Source organism: Amyelois transitella, chromosome 20 (assembly GCF_032362555.1).
Source record: "Amyelois transitella isolate CPQ chromosome 20, ilAmyTran1.1, whole genome shotgun sequence".
Lineage (NCBI taxonomy): Eukaryota > Metazoa > Arthropoda > Insecta > Lepidoptera > Pyralidae > Amyelois > Amyelois transitella.
This window is the reverse complement of record NC_083523.1, coordinates 6,157,664-6,179,330: the sequence shown is the minus strand read 5'-3', so window position 1 is coordinate 6,179,330 and position 21,667 is coordinate 6,157,664. Positions and strand designations below refer to the sequence as shown.

Genomic DNA, 21,667 nt, shown 5'->3' with positions numbered 1-21,667 from the left:
ATAAGACTTAAGTATGACAATTTTAATCAAAACATACATTCATTAATATAAAAATAGTTAAAAGAAAAATTAATAGCATAGTTAATTTAACTTTGCGAATTGGCATACGAAACGCGGTCTACTACTATTTTGTCACAAAACTAATACGCCACGGGTGCAGCGTGGGATTCGAACACGTTAAATAATTTCGCCGTTGTCACAGCCTTCGTGAAAGTTGGTGGAAATTGTCATTATAGCATTGTTCCCGAGATTCAGATTGATATCTGAGGCTTCTATGCCGCTTTCTAATCCATTAGATTATGAAATATATTGTTTGTGACCTTTTGTGAATAATTTATCAAAAAAATTTCGAAATTTAAATTTATTTTTACGAGTAATTAAATCATCATCAGTAGCATATACAATTTCATTATTAAATTTGTAATTTGTCCCAAATAATAAATTTACACTGCAAAGATTGCGGAGGTCAGATGGGAGTCGTGTAAAAACCTGATCGCCCAATACTGGATCATGGTTGTAAAAGCGGACCCCGGGTTCTTTCCCAGAAAGATGAGAGATGTTACCAGGACTAACGCTAGGAGGAAGAAGAAGAATAAATGTATACGCAACAAATGACACAGATTGAGTTAGACACAAAGTTAGTTCGAAACTTGTGTTATGGGATACTTACTCAATGATACTATAGTTTAGAATAAACATCGAAGACCCAGACCTTATGACCTGACTGAGATCGAACCCGGGACCTATTAAATAGGTATCAATGACAAAAAACTATTTCTACAGATACAACTTTTTACTATTTTAGGAAATTCTCTGAGCAAATCACAATGGCTCCAATTAATATGTAAATATATGCTTTTGCTTATCTGATCTGTAACAATTAATTAAAACAGATTAGAATCATCAATCTTCTTTATGTTACACCATCATAATTTAGTCATTGTGGTCTAATTTTGTTTATACCCACGCGCTAGTTTGAAAGAAAGAAATTTAAAAGAGTTCTTTTGTCATAAAGAAGTTCGCGGCTCTTTTTACATGTGAGGATCTTTTTTAAAATACTAACTAGTTTTTGAACGGGGCTCCGCTCACGTGTACACACATACCAAATCTTTTTCGTAGTCCACACTATATAATTATGTTGCGTATGAAAAATTTCATGAAGATTCTTTAAGCGGTTTCCTTGTGAAAGGGTTAAAACAAAATTTCTTTCACATTTATAATATGAAGTATGGATACTTTATTATGTTTAGACAAAACATCAATGTCTCAAAGTGCAATATTAGGAAACTGTTAGGTACCTACAAACTTTATACATGTAGGTATGCATAGTGATAGTGACACATCGTCTGGTAGTGGTCAGAGTAATAAGGCAAAATGAGGTTGGCCTTTACGTGTAAAATTTAAAAAAGGAACAGCTGTTGCGTTTAAATCTTTTTAATTTTTTTTTGCTGGTTACTTGACGCAAGGTGGCTACGGTGAAACACCTGCTCCGGATGCAAACTCATTGCATTCTTTATATTTTTATACCTTATTTGTATGTGGTCATAAGGATGCATTTCCTTTGGGATCAATTTAAGCAAAAAAATTTTTGGATTTATCAGTTCGTATTATACATCTACTATATCTTTTAGGTATAAATTCTTACGAAGCTCAGATTCTCTTTCCTTAAAGTGATTTGTTCATTAATTTATATAATCACGCCTATATCCCTTATATTATGACAGAGCCAGCAGTCTTGAGAGATTAATAGGCCACGTTCAGCTGTTAGGCTTAACGATAGAATTGAGATTCAAATAGGGACAGGTTGCTAGCCCATCGCCTAATAGAAGTATCCTAAGTTTATAAGCCGATACGTCGCCTTTTAATATATCCATGGGAAAGAGATGGAATGGTCCTATTCTTTTTTATATTGGTGCCGGGAACCCCACGTCGCCGAAATTATTTTTGTAAAAGTAACAATGTCATATAAAGTGGTTTGTTTTTTCAAAAAGGTCCGAAATATTGAATATTTCCCTAAACGTGACTAAGTTTACTCGTATGATATTTGCTTTAATGGCGATTTTTGTATGTAACGAGTAAATCGTGACACCTAAATGAACTAATTCAATTTATGATGGTAATGAAGTAGTTAAACTCGAAATCACGCTAAACTATGCATACATTATGGATTTTTTTTTATTAATTGTACACACAGTTGTTTGTTTCCAGCAGTACGATTTTAAGAGTCTATAGATAATAATAAATATATGGAGAAAGAAATTACAGCATGTAATATTTTGATTGGAGGAGAAAAAGTTGAGCAAGTGAAAGAGTTTGTATATCTAGGATCAAAGTTGACATCAGATGGCAAGTGTGATAGTGATATTGAAAGGAGAGTGAACGCGGGAAACATGGTGAATGGAGCTTTGCATGCCTTTATGAGCAGTCAGAAACTATCCAAAAAGGCTCGACTGGCTGTGCATGGGGGCGTGTTGGTCCCGACATTAATGTATAGGAGTGAAAGTTGGGTATGGCAAAAGAAGCACGAAAGCAGAATAAATGCAGTGGAAATGAGAGCGTTAAGGAGTATGATGGGTGTGAAATTGAGTGACCGGATAAGGAACAGCGTGATAAGGGAATGTTGTGATGTGAAAGAAGATGTAGTTACAGGAATAGAAAAGGGTATGTTGAGATGGTTTGGTCATGTGGAGAGGATGAATGAAAGCAGGTTGACTAAGCAGATATAGAAGGAGAATGTGGAGGGAAAGGTCGGAGTGTGACGTCCTGGTAAAGGGTCAGGTCAAAAGTACCCGAAACCGCCGAGCTTGCATGAAGAGAGTTATGAATGTGGATGAAGCGAAGGCAGTATGCAGAGATCGTGGCAAGTGGAAAGAGGCAGTCTCTGCCTACCCCTCCGGGAAAGAGGCGTGATTTTATGTATGTATGTATGTAAATATATGTCCAGTCTCTAACTAGTAGTATTTCTAAGTTTCAGTTTGGTCATGCTGTTTCTTATTTTCTTCTAATTTCTACATATATATATAATACACATATCATGACAAAGACAGAGCCAATTTTCTCGAAAATAGGTTACGTTAAGCTGCATGGTTTAATATGGAATATGAGAATACTAAGTTGTCTTTTCCTGAAATCTGTCTAAAGAGCAACCATGGTCTCAAGTGTGAAAGACGTGATTTTTTTATTTAATACGTGATTTTTGAAAGACTAGTCCAGTGAGTCTCTTATTCTTTGTCATAATCATGTCACTTTAACACCAGAATAAAGGAACGTATTATGCCTTATTTGAAAAAAAAGACCTATACTGAACTGCTCGCGTGATTGCAAAGATACTAAATAGACATGTGCCGTCAAATCTAAAGGCGAGCATACACGGTTGCACAACTCGTACGCAAATTACAGTACCTACACATCGAAAATAACTTTAAACACGTCAGCTGATGCGGAGATAATCGGAGAAAGTGGCCAAAATGTACCGAGAGTGATGTGTGGATACGCCATATGATGATATGTATTGTTTTACGAGTACCTAGGATACAAACAATAGCTATTATAAGAAAAAAAAATAAGATTTGGAAAAATATTTAAAACTTTGATTCATATTCGGAGATGACGTGATGTGGTTGATAGAATTTATGACTAACATATAATAAAGTAGTATACGAGTCATTCGCCACGGACTTGATCTGCACTTTTCATTAATATCTTGAATACGAACTTGAAAATTGTGCTAACATTGCTTAGATATCTACAAAATTTCAATAAAATTAAACGGCGATAATAGATGTATTTATTAACTTTTAAACATACACTGTTTATTTTCAAGTGGCTGCCATATCAGTTTCATAAAGACAATATTATTTACCATTAAATTAATATTCAAGTAAACTCCCATTTTGAAAATTTCATAATAATGAAATTATTACTTTTCAAAAAGAATTTCTGCGACAGCGCCATTGACAGATAGTGGCGCCATTGTACCCTTCACCTTAATGAAGAGAAAATTGTATCTGCCTTACCAACAATTAAGATAAATCCATCAGTAACACAAGACAAATTGGAACACGTCCAACCGTAACTTCCTACCAATTACTATGATGTAGTTACATGCTTTTTGTTTTAAGAGTGGCGTTACGTTAAGACAGTACTTTTCACACTTTGACGTTCGGATGTAGCTATTTGGATTGCATAATGCATAATTTGCAGAGATTTTTATCTTTAAAACTGTTAGAAGCAATCTAAGAGCTGGTCTATTACGAATTCATCAATGATGTGCTCTTATCACGGCGCACTCTTGCGCATTCAGTTTGCGCGCTTGTTGTTTTATTGTACGAGTATTGTACTCGTATCTTGAAAGATCTATTAGTAAGCTAAATGGAAATTCCATTTTAAAATTACATAGTCTCCCTTCTGTTATACATATTTGTGTGCTCCCAATTGCACCTTATTATTATTACACACACATAACATGTAAATAAATTGGTGTTTAAAATTGAGTTCAAGATGCCATACTGAAAATGAGTCCCGAGTTCGCAGAAGGATCACATGACAATTCACTATTTTTCGCGAACATTTTAAGATATGGGATGCGATGTGGGTGGGTACAGTACTATACTCATACATCCAGTTTTCAATTTAAATCGCCGTTTGCGTGATTGGAAATGCATTAACGGAGAAAGTCACGCATACGAGTAATGTTGTCTTTATAAAAGCGATCTGGATGTGACCGCTTTTTTGTAGGCAGCTCCGTAAACGCGCACTCGCCCTGAATTGTATACCTCCGATGAGATGTTTATTAATTGTTTTTACTTTTTTAGCCATGTGGTTCCCGGCCCCAATAGAAAAAAGAATAGGACTCTATCCTTTTCTCATGGATGTCGTAAAAAGCGACTAAGAGATAGGCTTTTAAAACTTGTGATTCTTCCTTAAGGCGACGGACTAGCAACCTATCACTATATGAATCTCAATTCTTTCATTAAGCCAAAAAGCTGAACGTAGCCTATCAGTCTTTTCGATACTGTTGGCTCTGTCTTGTTCGCAAAGGATATAGACGTGATTATATGAAGGTATGTATGAGTATGTAATTATTTGCACATTTTATGATTCAACCAATATTTAACCTTTTCTCCTTAGTTATCGTCTATCAAACATTTAAAGTAGGTAACTATTCTTCGTTGATCTTCATATGAGTTTAAGAAACCAACGAACTTTTGTCAGAAACAGCGTATATAAAATATCAAAGTACTTATTTAAATAATTATTAAGTACAGATACTATTATCTAGTTCTCTGATATATTTACTGTACTCTTTGATGGTACGCAAAGAATCTACTTACCTAAAGGCTCTTTACGTACATGTAGTAAACGAGAAAAACCCTTCACTTCACATCACATAGTGCCTAACACATAATATATCTACATGTCACATAAACCAAGTGCACGCAAGTAAAAATCATATCAACTAGCAAAAAAACTGGTTCTCTTTTTTATTGATATGAAATTCGACACAGGCTGCTGAAGCTCAGTTGATTTTGCCGCGAAATTCGAGCCAATGTGTGGTCTTTTCAACTATACTGTGGTTTCGAAAGTCATAATAATTTACATATTTTATGCATAAAATGTTAATACCTTTTTTAAAACAAAATTTTAGCGGTAAACCGTCAAGTTCGTGTTATTTTAATTATAGACGTGAAATTAATTAGTTTTTATATAGATGAATATGTTAATCTTAACATGGCCTTTCGGACTTTTTAAGACTGTTGACTCTGTCTACCCCGCAAGGGATATAGACGTGGTATTTATAAGGATATAGATATTGGACTCATATACATAATTGTATGTATAGTATTGAATTGACGTCAAGCAATGTTGTGTAACTAAAAGATATGACAAATATTAATTGATATTTTAAAATGTGCCATAATAATAATGAATAAAATTATAGAATTGGAAAAAGTTAATTGTGTTAATATTATTTTTAATAATGACTATGGATAACTACCAATATGTATGACCAATACCAATATGAGAAATATACTTAATGACCAAATTATTTTGCTCATTTCGCTCTTCTAAACTTAACAAAAACTATCCTCCCGCTAATACCCATTGCCAAAGTGACGTAATCCATTTATCCCGCCTTTTTTTTACGCTTGCAACACCGCCAAGGTAATGTCGTCGACCTACAGTATTGCCAACATAAAAAATACATTGTAACAGGAACCATTAGTACGCAGGTGTTCCATTTTTTTGTTGCCATTGTACAAGTACTTATTGTTAGTAATCAATATAAGCAGATTTAATAATGAGAGTATCGTGATACCGAATTTATTACGGTCATTATTATAATAGTAGTATTTTCGAATAGTAAGAAAAATTAATTGTTTTTAATCCGGATTAATAATTAATTTTAGAATTTTGAATTTTGAATTTTGTCTTAAGTGGTAAAAAATTATAGCAAGCAATCTCTATTCCTCCTCAGGGTACCTAATTTTTTACTGATAAATACTTGGAACCCAGGTCTTTAAACCTTTGCAGAACCATAATGCCAACGTAAATTAAACCCTATGCCTCATATTTAAGAATCAAAAGTATAGTTCTTTATACAATTTTCTTGTAAAGTGTTGTTAACTCGCTCGTGTAACTAGCGAATTTGTTTCGTATACTTGCCAAATCTATGATTAAATCGTTTTTATGCGGTCTTTTATGATACAGTTGGGTACATGATATTAATCAAATATAAATAACTTGTTTCAATAACGTTTAAAATTACATGTTACTGTGAAAGCAGGTTGAGAAATATAACAAGACTGTGTCCCTCCATCATAGGTCCAGATAATTATAAGAAGAGAGCTGACGTAGATTTTAGTCAGCTACCTGTGTTACACCATAACTTATCTTGGCTTTTTTGACGCACTATTTATTAAAGAGCTTCTAAAAAGTCCAATTCTACTTCGATTATGTTTTGTTGGAATGTGAATTGTTCCAAATTTTCACTTAATGTTTTATAGTTTATATAGATACGCCATATATGTAACACCTATTTCTTTATTTGTTTCAGGTAAGCAACACAGTTTCGAGAAACGATATATCTTTACTATAAGGAAAATTAGAAACTAAATGTTGATTTTTCAAGATGTAAGTACTAAATCTAATGTAGTGTTAAATTTGAATGTTGGAAACATTTTATGCCTCTCTTATGCTGTCTATAATTTTTAGACTTTTTTTATTTAAACTACTATGAATATAATAGTATAACAGTCATTAATCATCAATTTGCAAATCGATTGCGACCCTAATGAATAATGTTTACAAAAATGACGGAACCAATTAGGAAGAGATTTTGGCGACCATTAAGCGAAAATTATTTAGGGTCCTGTTGAATGATTAATCGAATTCTATTAGTACTAAATCTCTTAATCTATTGGCTAGTAATTTGTATTGTAATAAATAAATCTCTTTAGTGATTTAATACTTATGACTATTTACATCCCACGAGAACCAGTACTTTGTGAATTATTGCCAATCAGGCTAAGCAAATTGACCTATTTGAAAAATGTAGGTATGACTTTAGTAAAAATCTAACCAAAGATCAGGTAAATTTGAGGCAAACTGTTGTTCAAATTTATCAGACCGTAAAAAGAATAACAGTGTTCTTTTTCATTAAAAACTTGAAGAAATAAAGGTTGATCACGAACTAAACACGACAAAATGTCTTGCACACAAATGACAGTACAACAACAAGACTGACAGAACATAAAATTACAATACAACAACAAACGACATATTGTAGTGTGCTTATTTTTGTAGCTAGTAGAATCAATTTGAGTCAAAAGAAGCAAACTAGATTTGACTCAATCTTAATATTGATATTAATCTTTTCAATTAAGTTTTAATTTTGTAAATTTTTATTGATTTTATTTTATTAAAAGGCAACAGACGCTTAGTAATATTACAAGGTTCCCTTATTAACTAATATATAATTGCTTCTGTTAAGTATGTTAAACAGACAATACATAATAATAAATAGAAATTTCAGTATTAACAATAATGCATGCATATTTATTAAATTAATTAAGTATTTTGCAGTATTAACAATAACTTTAGTTTATTGTGTAGACGTTGAAGACCATACAATTAAAAATAAGACCACATTAACTAAACCGATAGTATGTTGTGTTAAGTGTAAGTAATTATTATCCGCAACTTGTTATTATAATAATAATCCAAAATCATAGTATCGACTTTAGAAATCGTGTTAAACGGTTTTCTGGTTTTTATGATCGATTCAGAGTACTCGATTCAAGTTTCGGTGAAACTTCACGGCTAATTGATTAATTTTGTGTCAAAGTTAATTAAAGCCTACTTCCACTTTTTTTCTATCAAATCTTGGAAACCATTCATGTAATTATTAGCTGCTCAATTGTAGCCTATCTGTTATTTTGATGTATAAATAACGGTAAAAGTTCACCTACCTTAGCTTACTTACTTCGAGGCTAACTCAATCAGTGTAATTTGTCCTGTATATATTTATTTATTTTAGTAGGCTTTGCATGAATTAGAAAATGAGCGCATTTTTAATTTTGAAGTACTCGTATTATTTACTAAATTTATCGACTTTCGACTTTGCTATGACTATGCTAAGGCTCATTCAAGTTATGTGTATAAAATAAAGATAGTGGGCAACTAACTGAAGCAAGTTATACAAATTTGCGAAATTCGTGTCTCGTTGGGGAAACGCAGACATTGCATTAAAATTGTCACAGGCAGCCTTGAATGTCATTTGCACAGCTGGATACATTGAACGCTTTGATAAGGTGCGATTCCGAACTAAACTGCACTCTCGTATAGGTTTGGCTACACAAAAAGTGCAGTTATGAACATCACCATCATCTCAATAGGGTTCGTATCATAATCATATCGTCTTTTCTGCACCATAAAATAAATTAACTATTTACTAGACAAAAAATACATGTAGACGTTTGCAAGTTTAGGCTTTTTACTGGAATCATACTCTGTAAAGTTGTTTCTAGATATTAAATAATCTAAATAAGACAACTAATAGAAGCAGCAACAAAATCTGAGAACAATACTTATTTTATTATTGTTTGACATTGTGTGCAGTTATGTTCAATGTTAAACTTTAACAGCGCAAACTTGTTTATTGTTAACAATCATTCTACTGAAGACAATGGTTTCAGTCAGTGCACATTTAACCGCGAAAGAACGTGTATATTTATTAACGATAATAAATACACTGTTATACAAAACACGAGTGTTCATACCGATCTTAGTAGCCACATTTTGGTGATCGCGTTGCGAAATGTCGGTGTACTTTTGAAGTGAACGTTGCAACGATTTTTATCGTTATTGTAATTTAAAAGGTTTGGTTTAAAAGTGAGTTGTAACAAAAGAAGTTTATTGTTACGTGTGTAATTACCGCACGCGTTGTTACCGCTGCGGAACTTGCCTTTTATGGTATGAGTTGTTGGTTATTGGATTCTCTTTTTGGAATTAATGGGATCTAGGTACTTATTCCAATTGCCGTTTTTACTTTTATCCAAATATACCCATTCATTTTAAGATTGTTTGATTATATTCTGTGTTAGTAGTTTAAATTTGACGGTCTCTGTGGCGCAGCGGTAGTACGTTTGTCTGTGACACCGGAGGTCCCGGGTTCGAATCCCGGCCCGGGCATGATGAGAAAATAACTTTTTCTGATTGGCCTGGGTCTTGGATGTTTATCTATATAAGTATTTATTGAAAAAATATAGTATCGTTGAGTTAGTATCTCGTAACACAAGTCTCGAACTTACTGCGAGGCTAACGGAATCTGTGTAATTTTTCCTGTATATATAATTCATGTTTTGATATTGTGTCTAGAAAAATTCATAAAATTGTCCTGGTGTACAGGATAACGAGAGGTCTTAGCTACATATATTAATTAAACGTTAATCTGCACCTCATTTCACTTTAGATCTAGCCCACATTAATACTGCAAATATCTTCTTGCGAATCATGTTGTACAATTTAAACATTTGTTAAGATAATCCGTTCATAAATTATCTTCAAAATCATGGTCATCTGTTAGAACTTATTACATTTTGAGGTCACAACTTGTTCTGCTTCGCGAATTTTCGGATTCATGGCCTTGTCTGTTTAGATGATACCTTAATCGATTAATTTTAATTAATTGATTACGTTCACGCTTTTACTGTTATTGTTATAATTGAGATTTAGTTTACAGCAAAATACTCCGTGTTCTAAAATTTTATCATTTCTAAATTGAAACTTTAGAAAATAAAAATTTTACTCATGACTATTGCTAAATTGTTTACTCAGACTGTTGCTTCTTCTACTATTGCTTATGACATCATACTTCAACATATTTTTATAAGCTTCGGTAGTCGAACTTTTATTATTGCCCGAATAAATAAGAGTGATACACAGGCAGGCACAGGTTCAAATCCTACCGCACCAAAGAGAGTTCTACTTATAAATATGCTATTCATATCACCAGCACCATTATACATACAAAAATTTCAAAAGTAACGACAAACCAGTCAGTTGGGTCGTCTATAATTTTAACGTTCAAAACATATCCTTTAGTTAAGCACGGGTCATTTGTAGGGTTCGTATCGTTCCGTTCAATATTATTGTTTGCCCATCTGTTCATGGCTATTACACGACCGAATCTAATGCTCTTTGACAGATGCCGTAACAAAGTGTGTTTGTGTTCAAATTATCCAATCGACCGGATTACATTTAAATTTGCTTGACAATTTTCTTCTCAACTATACAACACATATGTCAGAAGTAATATCATATCATTTGCAGTCTTTCTCATCAGAATGTTAATCAAATATTTATATTTGGTTTCATGTTATTATGATACGATTAATGTTACCAATATTTTCTAGATAGTTTTGAAAACAGCTCTTTATTGCTGTATAAATATATTATTAAAAACAAATATAGGTACGTCAATATTTTCCTCTAAAATTACCACTAAACTATACCTAATGCAACTCGCGTTACTTTAAAAAATCACTATTCACCCCCCTAGGTATATAAATTTATTTTTAATGAAAAATGATCATGGGTAATCCGAGAGAGCATGACGTGAGAGCCATCATTACAGTTTCGTTAAACAGCTGACGGCTTCCACCATCGATCTCACTAAATCTTTGTTTAGAGTGCATTCGCTGAGGCGCGTCTACACTGAGGAGTTTAATAAACACACAAATTGATCTTGCTCCAAAATTCTTTGTTTTACTACGTATTCCTTTTCCATCATTACATTAGACACTGATATCGAAGGCCACGTTAAGATGGATGCATCATTATGCAATTGATGAGTCTACAGAAAAGACTCCGACGATTTTAAGCCCATTCCTTCCATTGTTTAAACTATCTACGCGACGAAAATGCTGACACACTACACCACTACGGTTTTTATTCGCTACCAGATGATCACAGAGGTTTACAACCTGGGCGGTACGAGAAGCAGCGTAGAAATTCCAGTCAAATATTTATCTTTTCATGAGTTCAGATTCTTTTGTAGTGTGACCGTAAGTTTACAATTTACGACTATGTTACTCCCATAACAACTCGGTCTTCATTAGCCAGGGACGGGGCGGATGTGGGGAACCCATCCGATAATTATCTCGTGGTGATTGAATTTGTACAGCGTATTTAGGACCAGAGACTTCAAATTATAAAAGCGATGAAATTTAGTTGACTGCATTTTATAAGGTACTCAATAAAATTGTTATGTTGTTGTAATTTTTTTGACTGTACATTAATTATATTAAATACCTAAAGCAGATTTTTTTATTAATAATCAATATTTAATTGTTTGAGCGAGCGAAGTGAGTGTGAGGTCTACCAATCAACTTAGGGCAAGAATATTTATTTTTGGTTGTTTGTAACGCAGTAACTTTTAAACTATTGATCTGTTTTTGATGGAATTTTAATTAAAATGTGTGTAGCAAGACCTGTCAATTTATTTTTAAATTCCTAGGTGATCAAAATCGGTTAATTAGTTTATGAGATATTCGCAAGTTTGTAAAAAAAATTTAATCGAGGTCTAAGTTTGCAGTTTATTTTTAGTTGCTTTGATCCGCATCTGTGTCCCAAATTACCCTATGATTGCACTATCGCATTACAGTCAGATGCTGCGGGTAGTATGGCGGGTCGTATAAACATCAACCAGGGGTATAAGGGCAACCCTTGAGTTTACTGACATCCAAAATGTACATTAAAAATAGTATGTTCTCTTTGTCACGAGTAAGATTTTTAATAGAAAACTCAGTTATATTTCTTTCTGCGGTTCGTTTTAAATCAGTTGCATGCAAAGCAAACTCAATAATCAATATATAAACCTGTGTATATTGATTATTAAGTTAATTATGTTACTATTGAATCGTGAAGCTAATGATGTACCAAAATTTAAATAACACATTTATTTATGTAATTCTTAAAAGTTAAAAGTTTTACTCTATGTAGGAACCTATACTTTCCGATTGTCAATAAGTTTAGATAAAAATCAGTTTTAGCGGCGATGAATTAAGATAAGGCAATAATTAATTAAGCGCATGATCAGTATAATGGAAAGTAGTCCCACAATAGACGCCCGGTCACTTGTCATGTGTATCAGGTCGTTATCGAGAAGGTGAATTATAGAGAAAGGATTTTATCACTTACTAAACTAGGTATATCTGCAAAAACAACACTCGATTAAATCTCATTCCCTGGTGGGAATTCCGAGATATTGTCTTATAGTTCACTTTAAAAAGGCATGCTGTGAATGGGTTCTTTCTTCGGCAGATCAATAATGGGTCATCCGAATTTGATATTTTATGTATGTATGTATATGTATTTATAATGTATATATTATGTATCTTGTATGTATTTATGCATTTATTTTGTAATGCATGTATTTTTCAGTATGCATGAGCTCTTTATCACACCACCAAAGTTTTTTCTGTTTGGTCAGCTGGTTGACTGGTAGAGAATGCCAAACGGCATTAAGTCTACCTTTTGTACATTTTCGTTTTGTGCAATAAAGTTTATTATATATATTGCCCTCTAATTTGGAATGTACCTTTGTTAAATACCAAATTCTCCTAAACCCAGGTAGTTATTGTTGTTAAGTAAGTAGTCATTAGTATGATAACTGACTCTTCCTCCTGGCCGTAGTCCCTTTTGCAACCTCATCACTCTGGAGAGGCGCCCGGGGTATGCCTTTGACCATGGATCTTGGATTAGGTGAGTCAGGTTTTTATACGAAGCGACTCCCGTCTGACCTCCGCAACCTTTACAGACTGCCACACAGTAATAAAAGCGTAGTAATAATAATTGATTAGTTTATTTTCGTATACGCCAATAAAACTAAGTAGCCATAGATGTATAAAAATTTGTGAATAAATCAACGTGTATAAATAACTTAAAATGTTGACTCTGTTCGCATGTGGTCCTTTCTTATATTTTATATTCTTATATTCATGTTGTTTCTCAACAAACCTACATATATTTTTATCACGTTTCTCTTTTCATTTTCAAAGTCGACCAAAAGACAAGGTTCTAATTTGGAAACTGTTTCAATACGTCATTATCGAAGAAATTGCATTTATAATAAATAGTAAACCTACAGTTTCTTAACAAATTGTACCGCTTAGCTACAATAGTGACAATTAGCCACGGACGAAACGGAGCACGCATAAAACTTGCGTTTCATTATCGGTAGAAAGCCGGGAAACTAAAGTAAAGTTTAGTTTTTAATTGCTTTTTACTAGAAAACTGTAGGATATCGGTTTTCAGTAACTGTAAAGCTGGTTTGAGTGTGATGACCTACGCATATTAATTGGTACATTCATATTGGTCACGTTCTTATGCTTACCACGGGGTAGACAGAGCCAACAGTCTTAAAAAGAGTGATAGACCACGTTCAGCTGTTTGGCTTAGTGATAGAATTGAGATTCAAGTAGTTGCTAGCCTGTCGCCGTAAAGAAGAATCGCAATTTTATAAGCCTGTCCCTTAGTCGCCTTAGTACAAACATACCCTTTAACATTATTTATTTATTTAAAGTTCGGCAACATGTAACAAGGTGTCTCGCACATATATCATTCTACGTGTTGTCACTAACACCATCAGATATCCGCTTCCCATACGGAATCCAGAAATACATAAAGTCACGAGTGACTCTCAAACAGACTATAATAAACCTAGGAATAGTATTTTATGTGTTGCAACGTTGCAAAATCATACAGTTAACGACTGCACTCGTTTTAACTTCCTGCCGCTTTCCATTGCTATTTTATAGAAATCATAACGCTGTGTTAAGGTGAATTTGAATATGAATTAAGTTAGCTTTGGTAATAAACTGTTTAATATCTGCAGCGTAATTTCTATTAATTCTTACGAGTTTGGTTTGCTTACTTCGATAAGACTTCCCAGTTATTATAATTTATAGTATTAATGTGGATAAATGTATCTTAAAGGTCTAATTGTTTATACCAAAGATATATTTTCATAACCTTTTATGTGATTGCGTTATAATATGATACGTTATCATCCAAATTAATATTGCTTATTAAATATCAGTCTTTTAATGACTGTTGGCTGTGTCTACCCCGCAAGGGTATATAGACGAGACTATATGTATGTATGCATATTAAAATGTAATTGATTCATGTATCAATTGCTTGATTTTGCAATTTCAAAATGAGTTTCGTCACAATCTGAAATATCTCTGAATAGCAAATTAGTTCGTGACTAGACAAGAGTCAGACCAACATACAACATAGAATATTGGTTGCAACTCGACGAGACTGCATGGCTCTGGGAAACAGCTTTATAATAGGTAATCTATGCAAGTCTAAACCCAGAATACATCCGCGGAACCGCTCGCGTGAAATTAATAATTCGTGCCGGTATTCATAAAGTAGCCTTTGGTACGATTTGTAATTCAGATAAATATTAAGGACTGACGACCTATATGTGAGCCTCTGAATCAAAAGTCTCAAGTTCAATCCCCGGTCAGGTCGTGATAAAAAGGAAGAGCTAAGGCTCTGTCAAAAGCTATAGGAATAACATCAAAAATTTATCATATTCGATTATGAAATAATATACAAATTACGGGACTATCATGCAACTAACCTTAGTTAATGTAAAATAGAAGCTTCAACAAAATAAAAATGAAATAACTTGTTATGAAATCATCTGAATGGGAAATTTACTAATGGCATCCTGATTCATTTCAGGAAAATAAGTGTTTAATACATTACATGTCAATGATTTACCAACAAAAATAGCAACGGAGACTATCTGAATCCTTATAACGTCCTTCAGCTACGAATATCTTGCCAAACTCATACTTTTAACCGCGTTTAAGTTCATAAAAAAAGGTGTTTCTTAGTTTGACCTGTATGTATTTATATAGGATTGTTTGTCCGCAATTATCTCGCGTTTCGCTAAAAAGATTTTGATGTGGTTAACAGGAAAGTGTTACTTAGGAGGTTTTAGAAATTTACAAAAGTTATTGAAACTTTCAGCTCTGTCTGCCGCAAGGGACAAAAACGTTATATTTATATGTATGTTTTTGATAAATTAAACTTATTTTAACGTAAGTACGACTTTCACTAAAATAGTCTAGACAACAAATTACCAATTATATTGATACATATTTTATAAACTTTTCATTGTATTTATGTATAATAACCACGAATCTTTTGTACTAATTGTTCACTACAAATTGTATCTAAGTCAAGCCTTTGAATAGCATTCATCAATCTTTGATCATCATAGTACCGGCATATCAAATTTTAAAGATTGGTATTAGGAGAGAGCACTGTCTGACACTGGTTGCGAAACCGGTTGCAAAGTAAATTAAACATTAAATTCACAATGTTTATCTTTGTGTCTGAATGCGCAATGAGTTAGTAGCCAAGCATTCTAAGACTGAAATTATACAATACTCCGAAACAGCTTTGGAATATAAATACTGGAGAAAAGATAGATATATAAATTAGGGAGAAGTTGTAAACGTGTAATATACTACAGGCCAATAATATACGGGACAAATTACATAGATTGAGTTAGCCTCGAAGTAAGTTCGAAACTTGCGTTACGAGATATGAAGACAAACAAGACCCAGGCCAATCAGAAAAAGTTCATTTCTCATCATATCAGATTTTGGCATATTTTAACAATTCATTTATTCATCGATATTGAATAAATCAAATTCTAAGATTTAAGAGCTTTTAGGAGAATAACTAAAGTCTTTTCTGTAAAAAAAGTATCCTCCTGTTTCTTACAATATATCTGATTATTATATATGAGACATCTCTCCTATGTCCAAATATTCATTCATTAGCTCAAAGAACTAATTTTTCTCAGTATTACATAATTTATTTCATCGCCTATTGTGGAGTAACATTGAAATAGGTATCCATAATTGTTACATGTTTGTTCGCTAATTGAGTGTGTAACGGTAACAGCCATGCTTACGGTCAAGTCAAGGTTAGACGTATAGCTTGATCAGAAATATAGAATGCTTAGCCACGATATTAAAAAGTAAAGTTAAAAAAAATTAAGCTGCCTCCGCCACATGGCACGCACGACGTCGTTTTTATCGTGCAAATAGCTATAGCTGTTTCGCTTTTTATTAAAACCTGGAATGAGACAACAATAGTTTTACGCGCGACAAGTAGGGCGTCGCGCGTGTCATGCTACGGGGGCTGGCATTAATTGCTCAAAAAAGTAAGGGTAACACAATGTTCTTATTACCTTCAGTTCATCTTCTCAAGCAGGTCGGTTCATATTTGTCAATTAGTGCCCTATTTCCAAATCAATGCAAATCACCTTACTCAATATGACATAACTATGTATTGTTTCTTATAAGAAATGCAGAATTAGCGCCCTCACAGGTCTGCTATATTTCTGGTCAAACTTTATACGGAATAGATGCAACTGTTTGTAGGTCTGTGTACACACACATATACTACAGTTACGTGCTAATTTGGAATGAAATGCACTGGTACTTTATTGGAATTTCTTCCGTTATGAAATTTTTTTACATGGTGAGGTATTTTAATAGTAGAAGTCTGTTTAAGGTGTTAATGAAATGAGTTGTTCTATTTCGGAAAGAAATGTAGCTACCTGTGGTAGCTATCTTTGGCTGCAGGTGTAAGATACAAAACCGACGAAGTTATAGCTAACAGCTAAAGACATATGATATGCGAATAAATGGTCTCAGTATAATTTGGAAAAAATGGAGTAACTGCCTGAAAACGGACCTTCCGACTTCAAAACAAGCAACTTGGAAAATAACTCAAAACACTAAAATGAAGGTAACAAGAGCAAACGAATAGTTTTTTTACCAACAATCAATATCTGTATTGATCCAATGGAAAACTCCTTTAACGGTTCTAAAACTTCATATACGAATAAAATTTTCAGTTCACTAGAAAGTCAAATGTAAAGTGTAAACATAAATTTGAAACTGATAAGGTTGTGCTTATAAAATCTGATAGCAGAGATATCGAAGTGTCTTCATTTACATCGCGGAAGGAAAGTCGCAAGTCACGGACCATGAAGCTGTTAAGTAACGTATGCAATTTACCATAGTCAAGATAATTTCTCTATCACATTTGATGGCCAAGTCCTAATAATTGTTTCCTGACAACGTGATCCATAAATCGATACGGACGCGAATTCGAATCTTTAATACCTCGCGATAATTTATCGATATAGCAATAAAATCGATTGTGTAGTGTCCTTTCTAATGATAAATCTTGTTGTGGTGGTAATATCCCTTTGTTTGTTTTGCTTCCTTAGAACTTTGTCGTTTGTAATATTATAGCTCCGAGAAATAAGTAGTTTATAGGTACGTTTTAAGCACTGTGTTGAAACAAAATCTAATATAAGAAAGAAAAGTCTTGTAAATAAGATCGCTATGATACGTAATCACGAACCGACTGCCGAGTTTCGCATGTGAATTAAAAAGTTATAGGGTTTTTTTGTGTATTAAGAATACATTCATGTCAGTAAAATATAAGCGTACCTACAGTACAGCGCTTCTAAATTTTGCAAGAAATATGGCAGTTACATAGTAACCTAACATTTTCAGCTATCACAATAATATTTTCACCAATCATAAGTTGTGATACAATGCAGTATTTATGATCTAATAAATTTTCCCAATCACGACCTTAAAGAGAAATATCGACATCACTTCCATAAAATGACCAATTCGTGTCTGTGACTTCACTGTTATCTTTCCCTTTATTGCCCTTTTCACTGTAAAACTTTGCATTGTCCTCATAAATTTGACTTTCACTTATACACCACTGAAGTGATCGATAGTACCTTGTTTGTCAATCACGTTGAGCGAAATGTTGTACGTATGTCTCAATGATAAATTGATAACACTGTAAATAAGATATCCAATATTTCCTATTGCAAATTCTTTTTTGATTTTTAATATCTAAAAAGAAACAAGATCGATAATTCTTTTATTCAATCTTAAAATTTTTAATCTTTCAATAAACAATTTGTTGATGACGGACGATGCCAATAAATTTTCCTATAAACACTTTATACGAGGGTGTATAAAGGGTTTATAGAAAAATGCGTATTAATGAGTTACAATAATACAAACAACGATAGTCCACCGAAATTTCTTCTACGATTTAACTTGACCTTGTGGCCTTCCATTCTCGTTAGATAACTTATTTGTTTTCACTTTTATTGATAACATCTGTATTTAACACTTTCTTACTGGTGACTAAACTATTTATCACTCTTTGATTATCGCTACTAACTAACCTTTTGGATGGCACATGTTCATATTTGTCGTGGTCAATAGCTTATATTTAGCTTAACATTGACTAATGAGTTTAAAGAATATGCCGCCTTGGTCATCACTATTGAAGGAGCCATACAATAGCAATGTGAAAGTATTGACGCTAATGTATTGAGGTATAATGTACCGTCGTCGTGATGTTTCAGTGCATTCTTAGATGACTTCCGGCTTTGCGCTATATTTTTACACCCAATAGTCAACAATCATCTGATACCTAATCTAGTACGTGGGTTTGGACAAAAATTATAATTAAAGCACGATAGACCCAAAAACCGCAACCATATGTGCAAATAAACCCGACCCAGCCTATAACAGAAACATGCAATTTAACTATATACTCCTAAATCCTAAAAGAATACTCGTCTCTTTTAATAAACTCGTCCAATAAACATTATTCTGCACCTCCAATACACTTGTAACACTTGTCTCAATCGACTGCTCTTAATTCACTTGTCCGATAGACAGAGCTGCGTTCATGCCTGCACTTAGCTGTTCACTACCGATCAATGTGTCCATCTTAACTACAGCTACATTATCTGTCGGATTATCAACTTTCAATAGGGTTTCTAACGTGTTATTAAAGTGTTATGTAACCAGTTGCTGTTTTGTTTTATGCTTATTTATGTAGAGTTTTATTAGATTAGTAAAACTTATTTGTTGTGATCCTTTCTTTTGTGTATTATACATGTTTTACCAGAAAAATATTTTGCGTGGAGCTTATCTTGATTGCCATAAACATACATATAGTATCACAAATAATTCATTCATGTTTTCGGAATCTAGAACATCTGATAACAATTTTCATAGAATAATGAATGGCTTTTATCTATTTCCGCTACTTCTATACATGAACCATGTTTTATGGACATGATCTCATGTGCATCGTACACTTTTGCTCAAATTGATTCTGATTGTTGATATGACCTAGTTTCATCTAGGCTTACAAATTCATACTGTGATTAGTCATGGCTCTCGTTACATTGGCGTTACAAATTGGAGTTATCAACAGTGCCAAATGTCTTCTCGAATTAGAGTTTTGACGCATATCATGTGTTTCATGACACTATGTTGAGTCCCAGGATAAAATGGGTGACGCTAGATTTTTTGTTCTTCGACATCCATTTTCTGTAGGTATACATTTACTAGATAGTCATTGTGGACCTGTGAGGGGATGATTATGACATTCACATGTGTGGGTTTTATAACTCAGACACCCAGTCTGGATACCCATCCAACCCTTAATTCTAGATGTTGCTAATGACATGCAATGACCACTATGCTACGGTGGTTGTTGTCTAATTACTATGTAAATAACAAGATGCAGGCATTACTAAACGTCATACAGATTAATGGTTATTTAGAACTAGATAATATTTTACATGTATGAATTAAAAACAAGGTTAACTCTTCCGACAATTATAGCTATAACTGCTTCAACATCATCATCATAGTCATAACGGATTAATTTCTAGTAGTAATTTTGATTAGTTTACAACACTTAATTGCATCTAAATCCACTCTCTGAATAAGTGGTTCAATGTCTGGAATTCTAACAGACAACCGGTTCTCAACAATAATGTTTGCGGATACAGTATCTATATTGAGAGCACGTGGTCTGTCCGTTAAGTTAATTAACGATTTAGTATGTATTTCCAAGAGTAATAAAGATACTTTCAATATAAATTAACTTTTTAAAATTTACTTTATAGTTGTTTCTTTTATGAATCCTGAAGTCTACACATGAAGCAATAGTTACTGTAGATACAACTTTCCTTGTTGTTAAATCAGCATCATTATAAATCTTTTGCCAAGGATGCAATTGATTACCAGAAAAATCTTGTCAAAGATTTGTTATTATATTTTACCACATATCCGGTAAACACAACCATCAGATGATTGTGGTCCACAACATGATTATCAGTGCATTGTAGTACATACCCAGTTGTGGCACTGCACCAACATGTATATTTGCATATTTGTGTTGTTGTTAAGATTCATTTCATCACTTCAACTACCAAGCAAGCTATTAAATTTGTTCGATCGTATCGACATTTGCTATCTAAGTTCGTGCTTTTCAAATTATTCGTGTTACTATCTAGATAGCAATAAGGATTGAATTACTGTTATCGGTAGGTCTGAGTAGTATTTCCGCGCTTGAATAATCAACATTAGGATCAGCCTAGTTTCCCTTTCCCTGAGTAGTAACTAGTAACGAATAATCTAAACTGGTTATTTAAATTGCTTCGTCTTTGTTACAATCGCTTGCCGTCCTTGCAAATAGGTCAATGGCATCGGCACTAGAAGTGGTTGAAATAAATTAATAGATACCGTATGAGTCACGATTTGTTGATGATCTCATTCTTGTTGCGGATATTTAAGAAGTTTCCTTGTTGATTTGATTGGAACTCCTTTGCTTCAACTGAAGTGACCACTTGTTTGGCACAAATATTCTTCACAAATAGAATTCATTTTTTTGCAATACTTGAACTAAAACGGAACGTTGTTTGTAAAAGACCAAAAATACTGAGCAAATTTTCATCCAAAAGTTAATCCCTGTTACAGTTTAACCTCTCTGGAGAGAAACTCGGGGTGCACATTTTGACCATGATTCTGGATAAGCGATATTGAGCGTAAGTCAAGTTTTTACACGGAGCGAGCTTAATAGATGTTGTAAGAATCTATATAAAATAGCACTTTGTTCAAATGAAAAACATCAACACTATTACTGTATCCTATTCTATAAAGTTTCCGTACCATTTATAGCCGAACATGTACTACAATCATTATACTTAGAATGTAATAGA

At 33.3% G+C, this 21,667-nt stretch overlaps 1 protein-coding gene across 4 annotated transcripts in view; it reads left to right on the top strand.

The window, feature by feature from the left end:
• The window catches only part of LOC106131566 (klarsicht protein), a 281,119-nt gene that overhangs the window by 199,676 nt on the left and 59,776 nt on the right, over positions 1 to 21,667 (top strand). Inside the window, exon 1 of one of the 4 annotated variants that reach the window (XM_013330691.2) lies at positions 9,455 to 9,474. The exons of the other annotated variants lie outside the window; for them this stretch is intronic. Coding sequence (XP_013186145.2) covers positions 9,472 to 9,474 — 3 coding nt within the window. The 5' untranslated portion in view covers positions 9,455 to 9,471. Of the gene's footprint in view, positions 1 to 9,454; positions 9,475 to 21,667 lie in introns of those variants that run through there. 4 annotated transcript variants of the gene reach the window in all.